Source organism: Echinops telfairi, unplaced genomic scaffold (assembly GCF_000313985.2).
Source record: "Echinops telfairi isolate 266 unplaced genomic scaffold, ASM31398v2 ScPeMD7_3533;HRSCAF=4204_0, whole genome shotgun sequence".
In the NCBI taxonomy this organism is placed as follows: domain Eukaryota; kingdom Metazoa; phylum Chordata; class Mammalia; order Afrosoricida; family Tenrecidae; genus Echinops; species Echinops telfairi.
In genome coordinates this window covers 42,693,804-42,719,158 of record NW_022107431.1, presented here as the reverse complement: position 1 = coordinate 42,719,158, position 25,355 = coordinate 42,693,804, and the positions used below count along the sequence as shown (strand labels likewise).

The window sequence follows — 25,355 nt, the reverse complement described above, 5'->3', positions numbered from 1 at the left end:
GCGGTAATACCGAGAATGGCAGAGGGAAGAGAAGAAGCTGCCTCCAGTCAGCCAGAGGCAGGGAGAGAAAGCCATCAGAGAGGGTGTTGGCAAAACCGAGACCTTAGTCCCTGCACGGCTGAAGCCTCTGATCACAGTGATTCAGGGATGTGAATCACCTTGCTGTCAGAGACAATTGTGAGCTCAATTATGGTCGACGTGATTAGATTTGATCTCCTCATCATTCGATCTACCATTGACCCATTTTAAATTTGTTCTAGTTTTTAATATTTCCTGTTTTTTTCTCAATGGAGGTTTTTTCCATCTGGTTTATTTTAATATTGTTGTTGGTCTTCTCTTTATATATATACGTATATTTGCTTCGGTTCTTTTTGTATGTTTTCTAGTATGTAAAGCCCAGGATGGGCAAGTATATAGACAGTAACTGGTATAAAACGTATTGGGGATACACGGTGAGGGGAGTTTGGAGAGAAATGGGGAGCGAATAATGAAGACAAGGAGGAAGGAGATGTTCTAGAACTGATTGTACTGCTGTATATACAACTCTTTTTAATATGACTGAACTATGGAAGATATAATAGCATACACTAATTATATCTCCATAAAACTATTTTTAAAACAACAACAGCACCAAGGTCCTCGATGTGATGCCTCGCCTCTCAGAGCCGCCATTAGGCAAGTGCTTAAACTTGCAGACCATTCTTAGAGGAGAGCTTCTGTTAAAGTCAGGAAGCCCCAGCAGAGAGCCCAGAGGAAAAAAGTCCAACAAAAACGTCAAATTCAGGCACACAAAAAAGCAGACAGTTTGTTGATCTGACTGAGACTGGAAAAAACCCCACACGTCTGTGGCCCTAAGACTTCTGACCTAGAACGGTAGCCATTTCCAGAGATCGCCTTCTAACCCAACAGTAGCCATGCCCATGACCTCAACATTGACACCCAAAAGGACTGTGTACTTCAGTCCACTCCAGGAGATCCAGAGGATACTCGCCTAGATGCAGAGACGAGAAGGCAGGAATGGGGAGAGGGTGGAAAGGAGGCATGGGCGGCAGGCAGCCGTGTCACGGAGCAGCTCTGTAGGGATGTCCTATCCAAAGGGAAGCTCGCTCGCTCGCTCTGTAAACTTCCTCCTGGAGCGCCATGATTTTTCTGTTTTAAAAAGGCGACAAAGCATGATCTTGCTGAATTGTCTACTAAGTCTGGATTTCATAGAACACTGAACATCTGGAAAACAATACATAATATGTTCCCTGTGAAGCAAACGTTTTGTGGTTTTTCTGTAAAGACAAGAAGTGGGGGGAGGGTGGAAATATCACACTCCTAGTCCCATTTGGTTGCTGGTCAGCTTATTGCTGTTGTTGACTGAAAGTCAGTCAGCCTCTCACTCACGGTGTCCCCGTGCACAACAGGCTCATCAGCTGATTTTGGGAAGTAGATCGCCAGGCCTTTCTTCCTAGTCTGTCGTAGTCGGGAAGCTCTGCCGAAACACATCCCTCATGTAGCAATAGGCAAGGTTCTGGTGGCAGAAGAGGCGTGCATGGGGTGCGTCTGCCTGGAATCAGACCCCCATGGAAGGTGAATGATGAACCATGGCCCCTTACAGGTGGCTTAGGAATTCCTTCTGACTATTACAAATTAATTTCTACTCAGAACTTCAGCGGAAAACGAACATCTGATGAGGTTGGGGTTTTCTTTTTGTTTTTCTAAAAGGCATTATTGAAAATAATCATTAGTCTTCTAAATGCATGTGACATACGTCCTAGTTCTTTCCCCAAGATTCTTAGCCAACCCACGGATAACTCTACTGTTCCCATGAAGATGCAGACACTTGGTGTCTTTCTTGCCCCAAATCAAATGCTCTAAGACCCCAAAATTGCTCTTGGGCCTCCTCACTCACTCCTCTCCGGGCTGCTCCTCCTTTGCCCCTGACAGTGAGCATCCCTGGGGCTGGACGGGATGGTGAGTCAGCCGGTGACGAAGGCCTGGCTGTCAGTCTCTCACCGCAGTGGTCGCTGGTGAAACTGACCAGGATCTTTGGGGACCAGCACAGTTGCCAAACACATCAGGATGACAATGGCTGTGAGAGGAGTCCCAGACAGCGCTGGTGCACTTTCCTCGGGGTCATCTTTGCAAGTCTTGTTGTGAGGATGTAATCTCTCTATCCGAAGTCCACCAGGTTTTAAGGGAGAATAGAATTAATCCTCATTAAGGAATTGTACATTAATAACCAGCATGCCAAGAAACCCTGAAAACATGGCTGTATTTCAAGCTTTAAGAAATGATTCCCTAATCCTTTGTTTTTGTTCCCTACAGTGTGCCGGTGCGGGGGAGGCCCCTGTGACAGCGTAACCGGAGAATGCTTGGAAGAAAGTTTTGAACCCCCTACAGGCACGGACTGCCCAACCATAAGTAAAAATAACAGTACCTGATTGACTAACCCCACTCTCTCTAATACGCTGCAGGTGTGGGATTAAGGAGAGCTGTGGAGTTCGGCTTTGTCTGAAAACTGGATCCTGCTTTGGGATTTAACCCCGTCTGTGCCTCCCAGAAATAGACTCAGAGCAAAAGACTCTTGGTAGTTTGCCTGAGTCCAGTTGGCAAGTAGGTGGTCCATCTGTCAATAGCTCGACGTTAGACAAGTGACTTTATGCAGTCTTTAAGTTCAGCACGTTAACTGGTGAGTAAGGACGTTAGAAGCAGTATGCCCAAAGACAAAGACCCATTTAGCAACGTTCTCTAAGTTCTCTTGCAAGTCCTTGTAATAGCTTGACATAGGAGACTAAGCTCCCCGGCTGAGATAGCAAGAGATTTAAGTGGCTCTTCCCAACTCACTACAGATCTGAAGTGGAACCTGAAATAAAATATTCCAGCCTTCAGAACTGGAGGGTTTCTCTCTCCCTCCTGAGAATCAAACCATGAGCCATTAGATCAGAAACGAAATTGTGGTTTAGAGATGATTTTAACATTAGAACACACACCGTCCTCCACACAAACGTATCTTGACCTCTCAGACCTGGTGGACATAAGACATTAATATTACCAAGAGAGGCCCCAAGTCCCTCTAAATCTTAGAAGATGACTCGAGTTAGGACCCTACACACTGATAGAACAGGTGGTCACCCAAGCAAGGTCATTTGAAGGACATCAAGTCGCCTGACTGAAGGTAAACATTTCCCCCACCAGTCTGAGGGACTGCCTGACTGAGGAGACATCTTAAACATCAAATAACAAATTAACATATTAACTACCATTCATCTGCATTTCTCTCTGGAGAAAGCCCATCTGAAGGGAAGAGCATCTTGCTGGCAGGGTCGGAAGGGTGGTGCAGACAGGTTCCAAAGTAAGGTCCTTTTCACTATGTCCCAAGAGGGCATTGAGTCTCTGTAGGGTGCTGAGCGTGGCCCGATGAATTCAAATGTGAAAGCGGTGGCACAGAAAGACTGTGGCCTGCATCCCCAAGCGCCCAGGTTCACCCTGGTCTCTGGCAGCATCCTAATGTGCCAGAGAGAGGGAGCGGTGCACACACCACCACGGTGCCTAAAGCTCTGTGCTGCGGAGAGGGTCATCCAACAGGCAGTCCGAGCCGCGGGAACTGAGCCGTCCCTGGCAAGAGCTGAAGGCACAGGCCTGAATGCTGACAGACAGAAAGAAGCTCATTGGGAAGGGAGGGCTACCTCGCAAGCTGGTGCCATGGAAACTGCAGAATCCGACACTTACGGAGGCATCCCAGAGTGCTCTCCCCCTCTAAAGAAAAGCCGTGGCTGGGTTGCCTGCTTGTCCACCGTCTCAGATGGTCTGCCCTCGCGCCTCCCTTTCTTGTGCAAGGCACTGCTCCTGCTCATATGAGCGTGTGTTGTCTCAGGGGCTGTTTTCGCTTAGATTCTAGGCAGAGAGGGCGCGCATGTGTCGTTTGGCCCCTCTTGGGTGCTGCTCCCTCTTTGAAGATGAGGACTGGTTCTGGGAATGAGGCCAGCTTCTCAGGAAACAGATCAAAGGACTGGGGACCCAGGAAGCGGGCTGGACTTAAGGCAGCAGAAGGCCCCGGGTTTACAGACTGGTTGGGGATGTAGACTGAGGGCCTGACGGTCCCCTTTCACTTTCACCCTCAGGCTGTGACAAGTGTATCTGGGACCTGACAGACGACCTGCGGTTCGCGGCCCTCGCCATCGAAGAAAGCAAATCCGGGCTGCTGAGCGTGTCCTCCGGGGCCGCCGCCCAGAGGCACGTGAACGACATGAACGCCACCGTCTACCTCCTCAAAGTACGACACCACGTGAAACCTCTGATGCTGTTTCCATCCTGCTTGCCTGCAGCGACTCCTCGCGACAGCTTCCCTGTCCCCTTGGCATCTGCGCTGCAGATTGCTATTATAGATTCTGGGGCCCCGGAAATCGTGACGCGTTGATTGTGCCCATGAGCTTCATCCTAAACCCAGAGCTGCCATCAATGAAGAGTTTATTGAAAGAGTAGCTATCTATATACGAAACCACTGAAGGAAGAGAAATGCACTGTTTTCCATGGTGAAGCTCTAGATGCGTTATTCAAGTAATTGCCACAAATCTGTTCCTCAGCCTCAACATGCAAGGCTTTGAAGAGTTTCTTTAGAAATTTCCTTCTCTTTCTCCCTCCTACCCCATCTGTCATCTCAGACATATTCTCTCTCATTTTTCCTCACTGACACATACATAAACATACCTGCATGCTCTGTTTTGCCTGATAAGTTAAGTGGTTAATGACCAATAAGCAACTTAAAGGTAGACCACAGCCAAAACACAGTTGACTCTAATGGTACTTACATGGCTAAGCCTCTAGAGCAGTGGTTCTCAACCTTCCTAATGCCCCGACCCTGTAATACAGTTCCTCATGTTGTAGTGACCTCCCAACCATAAAATTATTTTCATTGATACTTCATAACTATACTTTGCTACTGTTATGAATTGGGAAACCCCTGTGACAGGGTCGTTTGACCCCCCAAAGGAATTACAACCCACCGGTTGAGAACCACTGCTTTAGAGTTATTTGTTTTTCCCTAAATCATGAGTTTCTAGCACAGTTAATAAATAAATATTTTTAAAACCAATATTTAGCTGAAAAACTAATACCAGCACATGTTTTGCATTGTTAGTCAATTTAGTGTAGTGGTTAAGAGCACGCATTTTAAAGTTTGTGTTCAAGCTCCAACTCTGGCATTTACCAGCCATGTGACCTTGAGTGAATTATATCTTCATTCCTCATTTTCTCATCTAGAAATCAGAGTAATTATAGCACCGATTTCACGAGTTGTAGGGAGAATTCCATGAGTGCAGCTATCTGTACACGAAGCAGTTAGACGAGTACTTGGACTATCAAGTGCTCATTCTGACTTCTTACTCTCTGCTGTTAGGAGATGCACATGGTATCCACAGGAATTGACCGAGTATGCTCAGGGAGATGATAAGCTTATAGAACTGGGTACACTTTTAGTAGCTAATTCATGCAGAAGTCAGACATTCTTAAAAACCTCACTTTGCAGGGGCACCCATGGACACGATTTCAGAAGTTACCCAGCCACAAGCCTCTTGATATACCCTAAATCCTCTTTCCCCAAGAGACCGATTTCAAAATAAGTATCATTACAGATGGCAGAAACGCAGTGCCAAGAATGAAGGTCTTACGCCACAGCACTTGGAGTAGAGCTCCACTTGAGCCAAACTCTTCAATACATGGAAAAGAGGGCAAGGATGGTGGAAGACAAGAGAAAGTGAATTTCTAATCTATACTCATATTGGCCAAAGTTCAATTAGTTTTAAACAATGCCTCCAAGACCTTCCTAAATTGAAAAAATTAAAGCCTAGACACTTAGAGCCACCACCTGCCCATCCTGCTCCTCTCCACATGCCCAACCCAGCCCAGCCAGGAGGCCAGTCTGATGAGTAAAGCTTAGCGGGATTGGAAGCCCCAGGGCCTGTAGACACCAACCCTCACAACTGCCCATAGCCGCCTGCAGAGCCTACTGTTTTGTGTATGCCCCCTAACACGAAGAGTTTGATGTTCTATTTCTTAAAGCCTGACATTTACAGCTACTGATTATCTTCCAAATACGTTTTTCCTCAGACAAGATTGTCAGAAAGAGAAAACCAGTATGTCTTAAGAAAGATCCAGATCAACAATGCCGAGAACACCTTGAAAAGCCTTCTGTCTGACCTGGAGGAATTAGCTGAAAAGGTACGGATCAGTTCCTGGGATAGCCTTCAGAGACGGGATTTAGCTGGTGGGGGTTCCATTAGTCACCCAGGCCTGGGACTTAACACCGCCGAGAAGGAATGTAGTGATCCACATGCCTTGATATAAATCAGGGTGGCATCTGTGGAGAATGTTAGCATCCTCTGTTTCTGCTGTCTTTCTGCCTTTTGATTGGTTGCTGTCATCGTTGGGTACCATCGAGTAAGTTCCAACTCATAGCTCTCCTCGGTATCGCAGAATGAAGCGGGGCCTGGTCATGCGCCAGCCTCACAACTGTGCTTATATTTGAGCCCGTTGTTGCACCAACTGTGTCCGTCCATCTCCTGGAGGGCCTTCTTATATTTCTTTGGCCGTCTGCTTTACCAAGTGCTATGTCCTTTTTGATTCATTTCCTTGAAAAGCTCTGTGGGCGAGGAAATTAAGTATACTTGTTGCCAATTTATATGGTTGATGGAAGTTTCAATTAAAATCATTATTCAGCTCTTGCCTTAACATTTTAAGGCTGCGAGCTGTGGAGCCTCCAGAAATAAACGTCACTATGTAGAATGTAAGTTTCAAGTGTTTGCTAAAGGATGCATTAAATAGTCAAAGGAGAGAAAAGGTAGCGTATGAAGAAAACAATTTTTCAATTTGGCAGGGGGAGGTATTCACTTTAAATCCTTACTTTATACCAAATATTAAAGTAGACTCAAAATGGATTGAACAGTTGAGTAGAAATCTCAAATCTCATGAAAACGATAAGAAAATAGAATAAAACGATCAGAAACCCTTGGAAAGCGAGTTAATGCACATCAGTTGTAGGAGTACAACATAGAGAATTACAAGGGGAAAAAGATACCAACTTTAACAAGATTTTAAAAAGTTCATACTCAGTAAAACAGGTACACATGGAAAATTCAAACTGAGAAAAAGGTGAACATAAATATGACAATAAATGGGGTGGGGAGCCATAGCTGACCTCCTCTGGCTACTCATGGTCGCAAGGCAGGGGTCAGGCAAGCCTCCACACCCGTCTTTCTTTAGCTGCTCGCTCGGCCACCAGGCTTTCCTCCCTGAGCACTCATCTGTGTGCTGGGTTCAACGATTCCTCGCAATGGCTGCACAGAGCGCACAGACCCCAGCTCTCAATCACAGGGGTTACCTGTCTCTGTCTCGCAGTCTCAGAGTCCTGGTGCTGCTCCTCGAGCTCCGCCCATAGTCTCCGTGCCACGGTGTCTGGTGCCTCTGGCCTTGGCCTTCACCAAGTCAGACAGAGATCTGGAACGTTCTTCTAAAAGTGCTGGGCTTCCTCTCACTGCTGTTGCTTCCAAGACAGCTCATCCTGATAGTGAGGGGGCGTGGTATGAAACTGACCAATTCCTTCTATCAAAGTTACATGCACACTATTAGCATAGACCCCCCCCAATCTTTTGGTGGGAGTTACAGAGACGTGGAGAGAAGACCCATTAAGAAATGTCCTTCCAGCACAAATATCACTGGTAAGCGCTCTCACAAATTAACAAGAAAAACAGAAACAGGAGCAGATTCGGCATCAAGAGACTGTTCAATGCACTCCTGGGAGCCTAGAGGAAAAGTCCCCCATCTCGGTGCTGCCCCTCACACGTTGGCTTGTGAAGGAGCTCTGCAGAGGCCTGGGCACAGCCGTATCCAAGGTCTGGCTCAGGAGGACGCTGGACTTCTCCATCTCCCCTGCCTCTGCTTTCCTCCCTATGCCTTCAGCCAAAGCACAAGCAACCTGCAACGCCCTTAAGCCGATCGCTCTGGAAAGCTACAAGTCACCGCCACACGTCAAACGCGTCTGAGCCCATCTCTGATCCAGCCAAAAAGACAGAACAAAATGATGCATGTGTTTCAATTTCATAAGCATTAGTGACTGCCTCATATGTAACAGCTACCATCCTTGAAATGGGAGTCCAATGGGTGGTGCAATCAGTTGCAGCACGAGGCAGCCTAACCCAGCAGGAGGTTCAAGGCCACCTAGAGGCATCTCCAAAGAAAGAGATACTCTTCTGAAAAGTGAGCCACTGACAACCTCAGGGACCATATTCGACTGCAACACACACGGAGTTGCCATGAGTCAGGATCAATTCCACATTTCACTGGCCCTTGAAACAAACATAATAAGACCCCTGCCCTCAAGGAGCTCACAGTCTACTAGATACGTGCACATTAACAGAGGCACCGTACAGGCTAAAGAGCTGGGTAGAGGAGGAAACTTAGAGCCCTGGTAATGTAGTGAGCTACACATTGAGCTGCTAGCCGCTCCTCGGGGAGGGGGGAATGAAGCAGCCTGCTCCGTAAGAAGTTCCAAAACAATAAAGTCACTGCCATCAAGTCGATTCCGACTCATAGGAATGCTCAGACACCCTAGGGAGCAGATCCACTCTGCCCTCTAGGGTGCCGTAAGTCAGAATTGACTTGATCGTAGTGGGCTTTGGTTTGGGTTTAAAGAAGAAATGGTTAACTGGGCAGGAATTTGTCTGAGAAGACTTCTCAGAGAAAGTGCTGCTTTAATTGTGCGCCGACTCCAAACACCTGGTTTGCTTCCAAGCCAAGCAAGGGTAAAGCACCATCGGTGCCCAGAAACATGAAGCAACATGTCCTCGGGACTAGAAGAAATCTGCCTTTGGCCTTCAGAAGATTAATTTGATGGCAAGGAGCAAGAGATAATGCTGAAGACGTTCTCAGAGGTCAGACCATAAAGCATGCGCACGATCATGGACTTTAACCTGTGGGCTTTGAAGTTATTGAAGCATTTTCCTAAAACACCGGCCTGATGAGTTTTGCATTTCAGAACTATTCCTTTGAAATATAGATGATAAACTGGTGATGAAGACCTGTAGGAGAGGGACACAATTAAGAAACAGATGGAACAATCTAGCCAAGAAGATGGTTGGTTGTCTTTATTTGAAAATGGTTTTCACGGAACCGAGATGAACTGACACTGAGTGGAGATGAGGAAGGAAGGCAAAAATAGCAAGCCAACAAATAAGACTTGGTAACTAAGTTAATGTGAGGAGTGGTGAGGAGGGAAACTCTGAAGTGGAGAAATAGGTGGCTAAAATTAAAAAATAGGGACCGAATTAGTCAGGATATTTAAAGAGTGAAATATCAGATGTCCAGTGGGGAGTTAGAGACATGATCTATAGGGGGAGACATTTGTAAGGTATTAGCACTTTTGTGATCTATGGGGCATAAGTGCTCATGTACGTACATTCTATGACTCTGGGGTTTAGTGGGAAGTTTCTGTCCCATTGTAGTGAGTGCTGCCATCTGGTGGACAGCCGTATAGCTGCATGAATCTGATAAAAATGGGTCTTATCCCATCAACCCCAAGACCACCGATCCCTCTGGATATATGTGTCATACTAATTGTACCCAAATCCATATTACTTAAACAGCCATTGCTCATTTTATTCAAAATGCCTTCCATTACTGTAAAAATACATGGTGTCAACAGCAACAGAATCAAAGCAAAAAATAATTTGGTCTTGGAAGAGTTGATATTTAAAAATCAATTGTCATCCTTGCCAACTCACAGTGACCTTATGTGTGTCAGGCTAAAACTGCGATCCATAAGGCTTCCAGTGGCTGACTTTCAGATATAGGTCTCCAGGGCTTTTTCCAAGGCTTCTCTGGGTGGACTCGGGCTTCCATTGTGATTAGCAGCTGAGTACATCGGCCATTTCCACCACCCAGGAACTCCCAAATGTGTAGGGGGTAGGAGTGCCCACAGATGTAGCTGTTCCTGTACACAATCTGAAATAGCACGCCCATATCCCCACTAGAGGACTCTTTGAGAGATACAAATGGTTTGTCTCTTTGGCTGCTAACTAAGGCTGGGTGTGGTTGTCCAATCAGGGCTACCTCAAAGGAAAGCCTGGGGATCTACTTCCAAAAGTTGGCCCCTTTGGGGTTCAGTTCAACCCCGGCACATGTAGGGTTGCCATAGGGTGGAGTCAACAGCAACTGGTTTGATGACTGACTATTCCTCCAAGTCGTTTGTCTAGCACTGCCCCTGGTTTTAAGCCTTTGTGTCAGAATAATTAATGAGTGTCCCCCCTCTTTGACTCTAGGGGGAACCCAGGGAGAAAGCAGCCAGGGTGCCAGGACATTGAAGAAATGACAACCTATGTTAGAAAACAAAATGTGTTTAAATTATTGAATAGAAAGCTAATTTGCTCAGTAACCTTTCATCTGAACCACAGTTAAAACACACGCACACCCAACTGTATGTGTGGGGCAGGGTGGCAGAGCTGGGGAGCTCATAGATGTTTCTTTTTTTAAGTGTCCTAGCTTAAAGACTAAATTATATGATCACCTTGAACATGGGTTATCATCTTTCTTTAATCGGCTTACTTTTGTATTAGTCCTTTAAGTACCCTACCCTGTATACAAGGATCCCTAGTGATGCAGTGGGCTAAGCATTGGGCTACTAGCTGAAAAGTTGGTGGTTCAATCCCACCAGCCGCCTGGCAGGAGAAAGCTGTGGTAGACTGTTTCTATAAAGATTTATAGCCTTGGAAACCCTTCGGAACAGTTCTACTCGATCCAGGAGAGTCACAAAGACAGGAAGTTCACTCTAAGGCAATGCATACTGTGCTTTATACACTGTATTAATACCATGTTCTTATTTCTTATGATAATTTGGTGTTAAGATGAGTGAATGATTCATCCATGCGGGGATGGAAACCAGCCTTATGTTTTGTAGCTCTGCGGTCATTTTCCAGTTTCAGCTTTTCTTAAAGTAGGCACACCTGCTCCACCATGTGCTTACATCCCTCATAAGCTGGGACAGCAGAAGAGAACAGTCAAGGAAGGGATCTCTAAATAGCCCAGCCCCGGATTTTGTCATTTGCTGTGATCACTGTGCCTTGTTGCTGCTAACTGAGTCTTTTATTTAAATGGTTTAGTGTATTTTTAAAGTAAGTATATTGAAGGGGGCGCAAAACCACCATCCAGAGGACTTAATAGGATATTGTTGTTGGTTTCAGTTCTTGAGATAAGCTGGGCAAATACATGTTTCTTTAAAAACTGGAGGAGGGAAAAGGCCCTCCAGATCCCTAATCAGTCAAACCTGAACAGCAATCCGAGTGACAGGAGAGAAAGAAAGGAAACAGGAGGAAATGCAATTGAACTGGGCGTGGAGTCGCTAGTGACAAACAAGTTCATCTCCAAAAACAGTCAGCGTTAAAAAAAATAATTAATTAGATGGATAGATAAATATGACATACTTTGCCTTAAAATATATGATGTCTAAATAAACATACATAGTGCACAGTGAATACATAGCTAAGTATATCTTATAGCACCCTCTGGTGTTGGCTGAAAAGAAAAGTTTTTTCTTAAAGGTTTGACCACTCCCAGTTGTTTTCTCCTTCCTCAATTCAAAGTTGTAATGTCAGAAAGGAAGTTAAATAGACAGAAATAACAGCGAGCCTTTCCCCTTGAAGAAGGATGCCCAAATGAGATGTAATGGGCATTTGACTATCAAGCAAGTTAATCTGCACCAAATTTCAACTCACAAAGAAGGGTTAAATGCCTCAGATGTTTGTGTGATGTATATGTGTGTGTACATACATGCATACATATATATTATGTGTGCATACATACATATATACATACATACTCACATATACATATCTATGGGAAAACAGCATCAAGAATAAGTTTCAGCTTATTCTCACATCAGCTGAGTTTCAAATGAAGACCGTTTCTTTGGAAGCCCCAGGAAAACAGATGAACGGAGGCAAGGCGAGCAGGGTGTCCGCACGGGCACGCAGAGCGCCCCATGGCCCCTTGCCGCCCCACAGGGAGCTTCCCGCTCTGGGGCCTCGCTCTGCCTGGAAGGGCTCGCAAAGGAGTCTGAGCAGGAACCTCTGAAGCTTCTGTTCGCCGGGAAATCATTTCTGAATTCTCTTCCTTGATCTCAGAGGGCCAGTCACTTGCATCTTGTCTGGAAAGGTCAATCATGAAGCTGTCCCCAGATAGAACACTGCTCCCTGGGGGACTCTGTTCCAGGAGTTTGTCAGCACTCAGTGTGGCAGATTGTCCTGCACCTCAGATAGGGGCTGAGTTTAGAACGTACCGAACACGCAAGCAGGCAGAGACCAAGTGCCACACTGCAGAGCTCCTGCTCCGCTGAAATAGGACCGCTGTGTCAGTCCTTCTGATGCCAAAAGGAAGTACCCATCCCCCCATCCCCCACTGGGCAGAGAGAGCAGTGCTCTGGTATTGACCCATATCTGTGTTCGTGGACCAGCTTCTTTCTTTAAACCAGCCATCACATCCCCCCCCACCCCACACACACACACACACTTTTCTGAAGCCCCATTTGAACTGGGATATAATTTTGCCCAACACCATGTGGAAGGTCTGCTGCAGAAGCTCCCCAGTTGAGAGGAGAGCTCTGGTCACTGGAGGCAAACCTGTGAGAGCTATTTTACACAAGGGCATCAGTGTTGGTGAGAATCTGACAACAACATTCCGCCGTGTTTTAAGTCTGTGGAAATTCAGGCTCAGCAGTGGCGGGACCACCCTGAAACCACTGAAGGCAGGAGCCCCCTCCAGGTCAGCCAGCTTGCTCGACAGTCTCGCTTTGAACCTGTTAGCTCTTCCGTTAGCACCGTGTCAGACTGCTCTGCAGACATGGGGAATTCCATGGTTCAGTGGCAGATGAGATGCGACTGGAGTGGATTGTGCTGTGGCTGAAGGTTCTGAAATAGGATCTGACTTTAGAGCAAGCTGTGATTCTAAAACTAGCCATCACAACAGCCTTCAAACAAGATTTCTGAGATGAGTTTATATGTCAGAAAAATGTGTGTTTATGGACAACATTATGCTCACCCGGATACATATCTATACACACATACACACACACACACACACACACACATATATATGGCTGTGTTTAGATATATCTTTCTCATTTGCAGGAAAACCAAGCTTCAAGAAAAGGTCAGCTGATACGGAAGGAATCCACGGACACCATTGACCATGCCACACACCTTGTTGAGCAAATGCATGAAATGAGGGATAAAATCCAGGGTAAGTATATTCAGTAAATATATATACACGTGTATGTATGTATATACACACATATAATGTATATAAGTAAATATATACAACAATAAAAATAATGGCTACCATGAGCACTTAAGATGTCCTCAGAATTGTGGTGAGGGTCTTCTGTGTTTAGACATATTTAAGGCCTTCCCTTCAGGTGAGTTTATCTGGATTTCTGAATCGGCATCCGTTGCTTAGCGAATGTAAATGTGCAGAGCCCTGCCCGTTCCCTTCCCAGCATGGCACCAAAGTGAGGCGTCGGAAGAGCTCAGCGACAGAGGCCGTCACCGGAGGAGGCGTTCGGTGCACGTCTTTCTCCGGGATTTGCATAGAAACCATCATCCTCAGTGAACCGCCGAAACCGTCATCCGTTGTTTGGGTTGTTTGCGCTTGCCCAAGATCCAGGCAGGCGACGTGCTCTGAGTCCCTGGCCTAGAAGGAAAGCGGGGAGACCACGTATGTCTCAAACCTGGCAGCGTCTAGCTTCCCTCCTGAGTGTTCACTTACCTGTGCTCCGGCTCAAGAGCAGGCTGCACCTTGAAAGATGGCCGCCTTCTTCTCATCAGCAGTTCCATTTGTGCTAAGGCAGAGAAACTCCTGGTGTTAGAGTCAGTGCTTGTGTGTTTCCTTAATGTGGATTTATCCATTAACAAAACACTGGATGGCAACAGCAAGTCTCTCATTTGCAGTAAGAGAACCCTCAGTGGGAGACTCATATCTTTTTATTTTTAGTTGTTTACTTATTTTGAGATTCAGAGGCATATTCCAAGCAGAACGATATATGAAAGCAGCATTAATCATTTGCTACATTTCCTTTGCTGCCTAGAAAATGCAATAAAAATAAATGACATGCTTTTCAAATACTCCCGGTTCCCATCCTGCCGAATGCCTGTTTTTGCGTTTTCTGATAAAATTACTTTCTTGTGGCATTTTAAAATTATTATTGATTTATTCAAAAGCAAGAGTGAACCTGGAAAATTAAGTGACCTTGTCCAATTAAGAAATAAATGACTAATTAGGAGCCTAAAACCAGCATGCTAGAAAGATATTCAGAACAAGTAGCTTACCTCCGCTGTTAAAAATCCAAATTTTGATTCTCAGACATTTCATTTGAGAGGAATCTGAAATCTTCTTATTCGACCCTTTAAGAATGAAGAAACTTGGAAAAGAAGTAGACATGAGAGACAATAATTTCCATCCATTTTTACCTTTTATAGGCCACCCAGAGACAAAAGGGAAAGGTGTCATTGGCTTCATTTCCTTTTGGAACCTACGCCAGGCACGACTGAAATAAAATGGGTCCGAATGTAAACAGCATCCGAGCTTCCGGATGCCGGAGGGCTCTGCCCTGCCGGGGCTCAAGCTTGTGGGGGAAGCATCTTTCTCGCAGGGTTTGTCTTTTAAGCTTTTACCTGAGAAGTGGAGTTTCAGTCTCTTCCTAAATTATTTTCCCAGCACACCTTATACTTCCCCTTAGCTGTCCTCGTGCTACTGAGTGCATTGGGGACCTCTTCCCACATTCATCTCTCCTCCTCTGGAAATCAGGATTGCTGTACACCAGTGGTACATCATTCCTTCTCCTCAACTGTCTCTAAAACCACTCTCGGTGACCTTCCAGCGATTATCCACATAACGTACAGCCTCGCACGTCGCATTTTGATTTATGTGACGTCACTGTTTGTTTACCCATCTTGTCTGGCCGACCGCATAGATTACCGTAAACCACAGACACACAATTCCTTTCATGCCAAGAAGAAAAATGCTTCCTCCTAAGGCTGCCATAGGACAAGGTGACAGTAATAAAATTTTCTTCTGATTACATATAGCAGGAAGAGGGAGTCAGAGAGCTAGCCACTCTGCTATTATTTAGACACGTCAGTTAACCCCTCTGCACCCCAGTAGTTCCTTTCAGTGCTAAGATTTTTCATCCTACTTGTGGAAGTGGGTGAAAATGACCCATGAATCAAAATGGCAATTTGACAAGCAGATGCATCCAGAAGACAGAGAATAATTGGCAAAAACCAAATCGCTGTGGGTAAAAACCCACAGCATGCCCTCACAATCCCTCCTGTATAACTAGTCCATAAGACGACCCACTTGTGTTCCTATCAATGTGCCTTCCTTTGGGAGCCGAGCTTCCGTCTAATTCTCAAATAAAATCACTATGTCTCAAAAGATTTTATTCAAGTTAAATATACATATTCTCTAGATGTATTTGGTTGAAAACCCTAGGTTTGTATGCCTTAAATACTGAAGTCTTCCAATCATGGACGTAACTGGATATAGAGGAAAGCAGGAAGGATTTTGAAAGCACCTCAGGGGAAACAGAGATGAACAGCTTCTCCGGTGTTACTTGTATCTGAAGTGATGGACGCAGGTGTCTTTGCAGTGTAGACCCCAGTCTATACTACTTTTGAATGAGCCTCTCCTTCTGATTTAGGATCAACCCCGTCCTTTGGCCTCCAGCCGCCACTCCCCTGTGTCTTCCACCGTACAGTCATCACTCACTACTGACTCATTTCTCCCCGTCTTCCTTTCAGAGATCAACGACAAGATGCTCTTTTATGAAGAGGAGCAGGATCTCAGCCCTGAGGAAGTCTCCGAGAAGCTGGTGTTGGCCCAGGAGATGCTTGAGGAGATCAGACGCCGGCCACCCTTCTTCCTCCAGAGGGAGCTTGTGGATGAGGAGGCTGACGAAGTCCATGAGTGTAAGTGCTCTGAACTCCGGACTGACCCAACACATGTTTTCTTTCTTTGTGCTCTAGAAGAGGCCACAGAGTCTGGAGGTCAAAACTTCCAATCCTCAATATTCGAAGCTCTTTAGAACGTATAGGTGACGTTGGGGAGTCAGACACGTCCCCTTGACTATATAAGCAAGACTTTTAGCTCCAGGGGCAACCTGAGCCCTTGAAGACGAGATGAGAGCTAGCAAGAAGTCTTTAGAACTTTCAGTAGAAACATAGCTCTTGTCAAGAGGAACCAATTCCCAGACTACAGTAAAAGAAAAGTTCTCCTGAAGGTGTAAAAAACACAAGCCCAGCCACATTCACGTTCACATTCCGAGAGCTATGGATGGCCTTCTCTCTAGATAGATAGATAGATATTTTAACCATTTTATTGACATATAATTCACATATAATTAAATGGTTCAAATATATCAAAAAGAGTGGTGCAGTCATCGCCACCATCAACTTTAGAACATTTTCTTCATTCTTGTATCCGTTGTTATAAGCGCCCCCTGTTCCCTTCAGCCTTCCCCGTCATCACTTCAAGAAACTATCAGTCTAGTAACTGCCTCGATAGGTTTATCTATCCTGGATTTCATAAAAAGGAAAATATACAAAAAAAGAAGAAAGTTTTTTTAAAAAAATCCCAGTAGCAGCACAAAAATAAAACACAGAAAAGGCACATTCCAAAGGAAGCAGAAAGTACCAAAAATGAAATTAAAAATGGGCCCCAAGGGAAAACAGAAGGTAAGATGTTAAGGTTAAAGCTGCCTGTATCTTCAGCAATCCCCTTTCAAATGCACTGTCTGTGAGAAAGGTTGCTCACACCTCTGTTCAATGAGCTGAGGGCAGTCGTCAGGGCAGAAGCCTCCAGGGAGCTCCACAAACGGCTATGGGCTTTCCCTGCCCCCATGGGTGACTTGCAGGGAGGGGTTTTCTTATTTCCTGTTTAGCCAACTCCGACTGGTTTCCTCAGCACATGCCTTGCCATTTTGAATGTATTTTGTTTTTTCAACTTCCCTCGGGGTTTTGTGGTTAATGGGAAGCCCCTTAGAACAAAGAGCACCTGTACTGGTGCAGGGGCAGGAGAGAGATGGGGCGCACGGTGCTGCCTTCTGCAGAGGCCTGAGGGAACCGGATCCAGAATGAAAGGGAGTGGAGGCAGGGCTTGGACGGAGCAGTGCGTGGATCAACCTGCAACTGCATCAGCAAACGAAGTACAGTTTTGAAGAACTGGCACCTCTCAGAACCCAACCCAGGAATCTGTGCTTATGGGAACCCCCCAGACTAGGTTTCTTTTCTGGGGTCTAGCAAGTTTGCCACATTGAATATGAAACAAATTCCTTTATGTTCACTAAGCTCCGATTGAAATTTAGCATTTCCTTTCATGAGGAGCGTGTCGTGGTGACCTGTTGGGCTGCTAACGGCAATGTCAGCAGTTCAAACCCACCAGCCAGCTCTACGAGAGAAACATGTAGCTTTCTTCTCCCATGAAGAGTGAGTCTTGGGAACTCAAAGGGGCACGTCTATTCCATCCTATACGGTCGCTCTGAGTCAGAACTGACTCGGTGGCAACTAATTTTTAATGATGAATGTAAACATCTAACCATAGGAGCATTATCAACCCTGTGACTTGGTTGCTATATCTTTATTATTTAGTGCCTAACGAGCCACCCCCAGAGTATTGGGTCAAAGCAATAGCCGTTGGTTTGCCCAGGATTTCATGGGTTGACTCTCTGCGCTGTGCTCAACCTGGGCAGTGGGGTCCCCTTGCCTGCGTGGGCCTGAGCTGAAATGGCTGGGCTTCTCTTTCCAAACGGAAAATTACCTTCCAAGAGGCTAGCCTGCCTTGTTTGTGGGAGCATTGCAAAAAGGGGAAAGAGGGAAATTTCAAGGTATCCGGAGGCTCAGAACTGAACAGTATCACTCACTCCTTTTCCATTCGATTGGTCAAGGCTAGCCCAGATTCCGGGGATGAGAAAATACACCCCACTTCTCTATGGAAAGAGCGGCAACGTTTTTTGTAGCCGTTTTCAATATGAGTGACCAAGCAAGAAATCACAGACACACATATTTCATTTTAGCTGTTGCCCACACCTCACAGCATTGTTCAAACTCAAGAATAATTCAAAATGATGGTAGTTAGTAGACCCACCTGTGGAAGTAAAGAAGAGCATGTAGTATCATTTCACCAATGTGGCTTTTGTGGTCTGTTTGTTTTTGGTTGGTTTTGTTTTCAGTCTACAAGAGGCCTTCAAAATGTTCATGGAAAAATGAAATAAGAAGATAATGGAATTTTTCCAGAAAAAAATTTAAGTCCCCTTATATTACTCTTTTTTTTTTAATCCTACGTATCTTGCCATATGTACTTTTAGGCACAGAGTAAGAAGTGAGCTCTAGGCTTTATTAGAATTCCCAGGGGCAAGGGGCATAAAGTGGGTTGAAAGCACTCAGGAGCCATGCGCCCTGGTGCAGAGCGCAGGAAGAGTACAGGCCAGTGGGTGCAAAGCTCTGAGCACCCAAAGTCAGCGGAAAGCATCACAGGGCGCTAGCAACTCTTTGATGGCCAGCAAGCAGAGAGAGACAGAGAGCTTCAAATCTGGGTCTCTAAACTCCACTCATATCTTCTTACAGGTTAGGCACAAAAAACTACTATCACAGGTAGCAAGCATGTACAGTCTGATAAACAGAGAAGACCAGGAAAGAATACCAGGATCCTGTCCATTTCTGAGTTTGGAGTTTGGATGAATCTGGCAGTCAGGAAGGCTGTTACTCTTATGTCTCAGCAAAGGCTTCCACGCCCTTCGTCTAGCTCGGAAGTCAATGAGACTGCCCTGAAGAAGTGGGATCGGTCTCACCTCTGGCTACCACCTAGTGGATGCATTTTCAGCCACTTTCCGTTCTCTACCACACCACCTGCAAGAGCTTTCTGCACAAAGTGATGAGGGACAACACAAAGCCTCGGCAGGCCAGACTGAGGGTCCTTGGAGAGAGATTAGAAGTGAACTCGGAGCCAATGCCTACGCTTTTATAGTAGAGGATAAAGACACATACGCAGCTTAAGAATATCACATTATTGGCATTTAATCTTCTTTCCACCCAAAACAATGGTTTGGGTTGGATCAAAAGAAGCCTAAAATGACTGCCTAAAGAGAACACAGATTAAGTAGCTATGTACATCATTTTACCTTATTATTGAAATTATAATTTTGGTTATTCCTGTAAGTAAACACCATCGTAATCCAAGTCCTCTCTATAGAGTGAAATCATACATAATCTGGGGAATGAAATGCATAGTATACTAACATGGACCCCTTATTAAGCACAGTAATCTCGACAGGAATGAAATCAAACTCTTCTTCCGGCGGGCTGTGGTCCAGTGGCTCCCAAAGCCTGAAAACTAGCGCTTTTGCCTCGGATGTCAAACACGAGGCTACTGTTTTAAAAGACAGCTACGATCTCCATTGTTCAGTGCTGGTTCGAATAGGAGTGGACAAAGAGGAGCCCGGCCTAAGTCTCTGTCTCTCTTCCTTCCCAGTGTTGAGCCAGGCTGAGAGTTGGCAGCGCCTGCACAACGACACCCGCTCCCTGTTGCCTGCCGTCCAGGAGCAGCTGGACGACTACGAGGCAAAGTTTTCAGACCTCCAGGAGTCCCTTCATCAGGCTCTTAACCATGTTAGAGACACTGAAGACACCATTAGGGCCACGGCAGCCAAGCAGCGGGACCACACGGTACAGTGCACACTGGAAACTGTACATGCACCTTCCTGCCTAGGCAGCCTGAAGTTACCCCCCAAAAGGGACCGTTGATACAGATTTTGGTCAAAACCTGGTGCATTTAAATGTTTATGTGTTTAAAATGTTAGTGCATGTGTTGCTGACGTAAGTGCACGTGCCTAAAATGTTGGAACGATTTCAATGTTTAGCTCTTGCTCAGATAAGAATGCAGTTCTTCTTGGTGCGCTTGAATCCATTGATGTGGATGCATTGTTCTTGCCCATGGGTAGGCACTGCCCTGTTTGCAGGCATAACTCTTTTATACTGGGAACTTTAAATTCTAGGAAAGTAAGTTTGACAAAGCAAACATCCTTCAGCGGCAGAGATAGTGTTAATCCAAAGGCATGCAAAGGTAGAGACGTAACAAACAATCTCCTATGTGGCGTCCAAAGGCAAGCGTCTCTAGGAGGCCAAGATGTGCACATGTCCACACCGATAGGGATGTGAACCGCCAGTGGTTATGTGTCCCCTCGAAGCAGAATAAACACTGTTCTAAGAGAGGATGCTGAGTATTTCAGTATGAGAGAGACAACCCTACAGCCTCATAATACAGCCATTGCAGGGTTCACAGATGGAGACAGGAAGCCCCCCGCCTTTGGTACTGAGGACCCTGAAGGGAGAAGTTGACTTGCAACCCCGATCAGTCTGGGAACAGGAGGTCACAGTCAGACCAGAACTGTCCCATTAGCTGCAGGAAGTCCAGTTTCATCTCCCAGAAAAAAGCAAGGCCAGTTTCTTACTAAAAGACTCACTCCTTCAGGTGCACTAATACAACCCTTATTAGCAGTAGCCTGAAATGATCAACAAGCTTCAAGACCAAACCTGTTGCCGTCAAGTCCGCTCTGACTCATGGGGGTCCTGAGTGTCCCAGAGTAGAACTATTGCTCCATGGGGTTTGCTTCGCTGTAATTTTAACAGGAGCAGAGATCCAGGAATTTCTCCTGGAGTCGGAGAAATGGGTAGAATTGAACCACTGGGTGGGTTCAAACTGCCACCTCCACATAGTTGAGAGAAACCAGTTTTGTTCCTTGTTGCTTGGTGCCTTTGAGTCCGTTCCTGCTCATAGCCGCCCAGTGTGCCACATAACGAAACCCTACCTAGTCCCATGCCGACCTCACCATTGTGGTTATGCTGCAACCACTGTGCCAACCCATCTTATGGAGACGCTTCCTCCTTTTCACTGGACCTCTGTTTTACCAAGCATGACGTCCTTGTACAGGGACCAGTCCCTCCTGATTGCATGCTCAAAGCACACGAGGTGACGTCTGTGGCTTGGGTGATGCTGTGAAGCTGCACAACTATGCCACCAGTATTTCCAAAACCAGCAGGGGTGCCCGTGGTGACCCCATGGTGAGCTGAAAACAGTGCATTACCGATCCAGGTGCACTGGGCATCAATGGAGCTTCCACACTAAGACAGACCAGGGGGAAGAAAGAAGTGGCCCCTCCAGAGAGCCTCGCCCCTGGAAACCTGGTGAAAGTAGGTTTTGTGTCACCCAGTCTACTGCGAATAAGTCAATTCCAATTCAGAGTGACCCGTCACGTTTCTAGGCTGTAAATCTTTCCGAGAACGGATGGACTCCTCTGGCAAAGCGACTGGTGGATTGGAACTTGTGACCTTGTGGCTAGCAGCCCAATGCTTACCCGAGCACCATCAGGACTCCTTACCCCAAATCCAACGCATTGCCCTCAAGTCAATTCTAACTCAGAGTACCCCTATAAGACAGAGTAGAACTGCCCCTTTGGGTTTCTGACGCTATATATCTTTACAGGAGCAGAATGCGTCTTCTTTCTCCTGTAGCGCACCTGGTGGGTTCAAACCGCTGACTTTGGGATTTGTTTGCAGTCCGTCATATAAGCCACTACACCGCCAGGGCTCATTAGAAACCTATGATTCCTTACTGGGGAAGTCAACTTTATATGGGTTCCATTTCAAATTAAGAGTTGTCCATAGCAGCAAAAGGCTTTAGGTCTTTTACACAGAGCGGTGGCAGAGGACACATGCAAGTAAATTGTGTGCTAACATATTCAGTTCTCCATCAATACTGGTGGACAACACTACCCATGTGATTCCAGTTCTAAAAGTATACGATTGTCAAAATAGCTTTCAAATAAACTTTCCTTCCGCACAAATTTTACTGAAACGCCTGCATGTGGATTACAGGAACTTAGCATTTTCATCATTCAGACAGATGGTGAGCCCCATTTAGCTTGGCTAAACAAACTTTTCTACTGCTTACAAGTGAGCAGCGTGAGCAAGGTTTGGTAAGAAAACAACCTGGCCCTGAGGCACTTGAAGGCCCCCCGGCTCAGTCTCAGCTCTTCTCTTCCATGTCCTGGAGGTCGGCGCCAGCCAGGGTCACACTTTTGCCCACAGGCCTTCCTGCACACTTGCCCTCTGCTCACATCTTTGTTCTTGAAAGGGAGTTGGTGGGTCTACATGCTGACCCAAACATGATACAACTTTTATATGGGTATCTGTCTGTAGGACTTAAAGCACAGATTTTGCCCCATTTTTTAGCTACTAAAATCAACGCTTTCTTCCATCTCCCCTCCCAAATTTCTCCTTTCCAGTTGAACTAGAAATTCTCTTGATTGCAAGTCACTAAGCCCCAAGTCAGCATCTCTGTTGCAATGGTTCTAGAGGCAGATTTTCCCCGGCACTGAAGCCCCCATTTGTGAATGGTTTTATTGGCCTCTTTGCTGGGTTCCTTACATTACTGCTCGATGAGACTTCCGAAGGTGACTCTCCGTTGTGCAAAAATATATTATCGACCTTTTTTGAAAACTTTCAGTGGCTTCCAACTTAGAAATGACCCAGTCATTTATCATCTGAGACCACCCACTGTTGCAATGCTCTCTCCTGGATCACCTACAAAACCTGCCTTCCAACCCAAGGAGACAGTCAGTTTGCTTCTTGTTTCCCTTTGCTTACGGTGTGTCGTTTGCTGATCACTCCACATCTAAACCTAATTCTCTCTAACCTTTTAGATCTAGATTCAATATCTCCCTCCATAGAGGGTCTAGCCTCGAGTCAAGTTCCCATTATGCCCTCAATTCTACATCACGTTTACGTAATATAGTAGTTTGTGGGTACTGATTGTAGTTTTTTGTTTTTGTTTTCATTTTAACTTCTAAATTATCAAGTAATACAAGTGATGCTATTAGCATTCTTTGTCCACTATATCTAAGTGTCATGCAATTTAATTTATTCCAGTATAATTTAACACTAAACCTTTCACTTACACAGTAATATTCTCTAAAACAAACTGGTTTGAATGGATTTGACTTCTTTGGGATTTGATTATTTGGAGAACAAACTTGAGTGTTTTTACTCAAATGATTTAGCATGGTTTAGAAGAGAATAACACTCCAACCTCACTCTATATAAAACCAAAAATAACCCAATAGACTAATCTCATTGATGTCTGCAAACAATAACCACATAACTAGTAATTACATTATTTCATCTTTCACCTCCCAACACCAAAAGGTAGCAGAATAATGAAAACCTTTATCAGATGAATATAGGATTCTTTATTTTAAAAGCAAATAAAATAATTTCTAGAAAGCGTGGCTCAGGGATTTTCATAAACTGGAACTCTGCCTTCCCAGGACTATTTAACTAGTTAATTAAGTATATTTAAATCTTAAGGATAAAAAAACTTTGTTTTGTATATGTAAGTAGATGCTGAAGTATGCTGTATGGGGCTAATTACATTACTTTCACATTAATTGCTTTTCGAAACGTTCTTTTTGTTCAAGTTGGCCATCTTTCTTTAGGAATATCACTATTAGTTTCAAAGCTAACTTTATTTTCTTGTTTAATGATCTATATGGTAAGTAGAAGAAACCCTTTAACTTGACATAGATATATTGTTTTCCAACTGCCACCAATAAGCTCATCATGCAGGCCTACTGTCACATCACTTAGAAGTTTGGCCACAATTATAGTAAAAATGGTTACCTGCTCACCTAAAGGTTGAGGTCAGCTGCTCACCTAAAGGTTGGAGGTTCTAGTCCACCCAGAGGTGCCCAAGAAGAAAGGGCTACAATCTAATTTAAAACCTCAGCCATTTGAAGACTCTGTGGTGCATGAATCTACTCAGGCACTGTGGGCTCTTCAGGGATCGGAATCGGATGGTGACATCTATACATTATATGATTAATACATATCCATTGCCACAGGATATAATACATACATAACTATATGTAACCACATATGTGGTTAATTATTAATATGTTCAACTATTTATTTATAAAATATAACTAGATATATAACCACATGTGGTTATATATTACATATGAACATATATATGTTATATATAATATATAAACACACACACACACACATATATATATATATATAAAACACGGAACCGAGATTCAATCCTGTATCTATGGTCCCACTTCACATTTATGGAGAAAAGAACCAAATATCCTTTCTGAAGTGCTTTTTTGAGATAATGGTGTTAAAAATAAAAATCATAACCAAATGCTTTGGCCCTCCCAAAGTGCTTATGTTTATTGTAATATGATTTACTATAAATGAGAAATCTCACCCATGAGATGAGATGGGTGGATTTCCCCATGTCTCACAAGGTAGTGGTTGGCCTGGGACTGAACCCAGGTTTGTTAGACTCCAAGGCTGCAAGGTGACTGCTGTACCGTTGTATCTGACGCTGTCTCTGAAGAGCCTTGTCTTCCTCACCTGCTCTTCCTTCCCGCAGAGGCAGCGCGAGAGGGTGCGAGAACAGATGGCGCTGGTGAACACTTCCCTGAGGGTGTCTGGGGACTCTCTGATCGCCTCTCACCTGACCCTTGCAGGGCTTGATGCTATCATAATGGTGAGCACACATGTAGTTGCTCGGGCTTGTGTCTGCAGTGGCTTAGAATAATGACTCCGGGTCACCGAAGAATGATCAGATTGGATGCAAATCCGTCGAGTAAGCTGGCATTGTGAAAATCATAACAGGGGATTGAATTTTGAGGTCTTGCTCTGTGCAGTGGTCACTAATCACACAAAACTACTTAGATTAAATTTAAATTACTTAAAATTAAGTAAAATTATAATTTTCATTTCTCTATTTGATGACCTAAGTGTTCCTGTTGAATAACATCGTGTGGTATAGCGACCACAATATTGGACAGCAAAGATACTATTGCAGAAGATTCCACTGAAAGTGCTGATCTAGATCCATCATTCTCTATCTTTACTCATAAATCATGGGAACAATAAAGCTGGCATTCAGAATCAAAAAATCTCACATTTTGAAAGAGTAGAAAATTTCCAATAAAATGCAGTGAACCAAACCATCATGAAATCACTTATCTCATTCTTATTACCGTTAGAAGGATGCGATTTTAAGGATGTCTGATCACCAGCTCATTCTTTAATTATTTCTGCACCCAGTTCTCTGTTGTCCTCTCCATTCCAACTCCCATCATTATTCTTTTTTTTTAATCATTTTATTGGGGGCTCTTATCACAATCCAGACATACATCCATTGTGTCAAGCATGTTTGGACATTTGTTGCCATCATCATTCTCAAGACATTTGCTTTCT

At 44.8% G+C, this 25,355-nt stretch overlaps 1 protein-coding gene across 1 annotated transcript in view; it reads left to right on the top strand.

Moving 5' to 3' along the window:
• Nucleotides 1-25,355, top strand: part of LAMA4 (laminin subunit alpha 4) — a gene marked incomplete at its 5' end in the record, with an annotated part of 175,128 nt that overhangs the window by 75,290 nt on the left and 74,483 nt on the right. Inside the window, 7 exons of the mRNA XM_030886727.2 lie at nt 2,314-2,409; nt 4,110-4,261; nt 6,094-6,204; nt 13,158-13,269; nt 15,828-15,995; nt 19,552-19,745; nt 24,520-24,636. Of these exons, the coding sequence (XP_030742587.1) occupies nt 2,314-2,409; nt 4,110-4,261; nt 6,094-6,204; nt 13,158-13,269; nt 15,828-15,995; nt 19,552-19,745; nt 24,520-24,636 (950 nt within the window). The remainder of the gene's footprint in view (nt 1-2,313; nt 2,410-4,109; nt 4,262-6,093; nt 6,205-13,157; nt 13,270-15,827; nt 15,996-19,551; nt 19,746-24,519; nt 24,637-25,355) is intronic.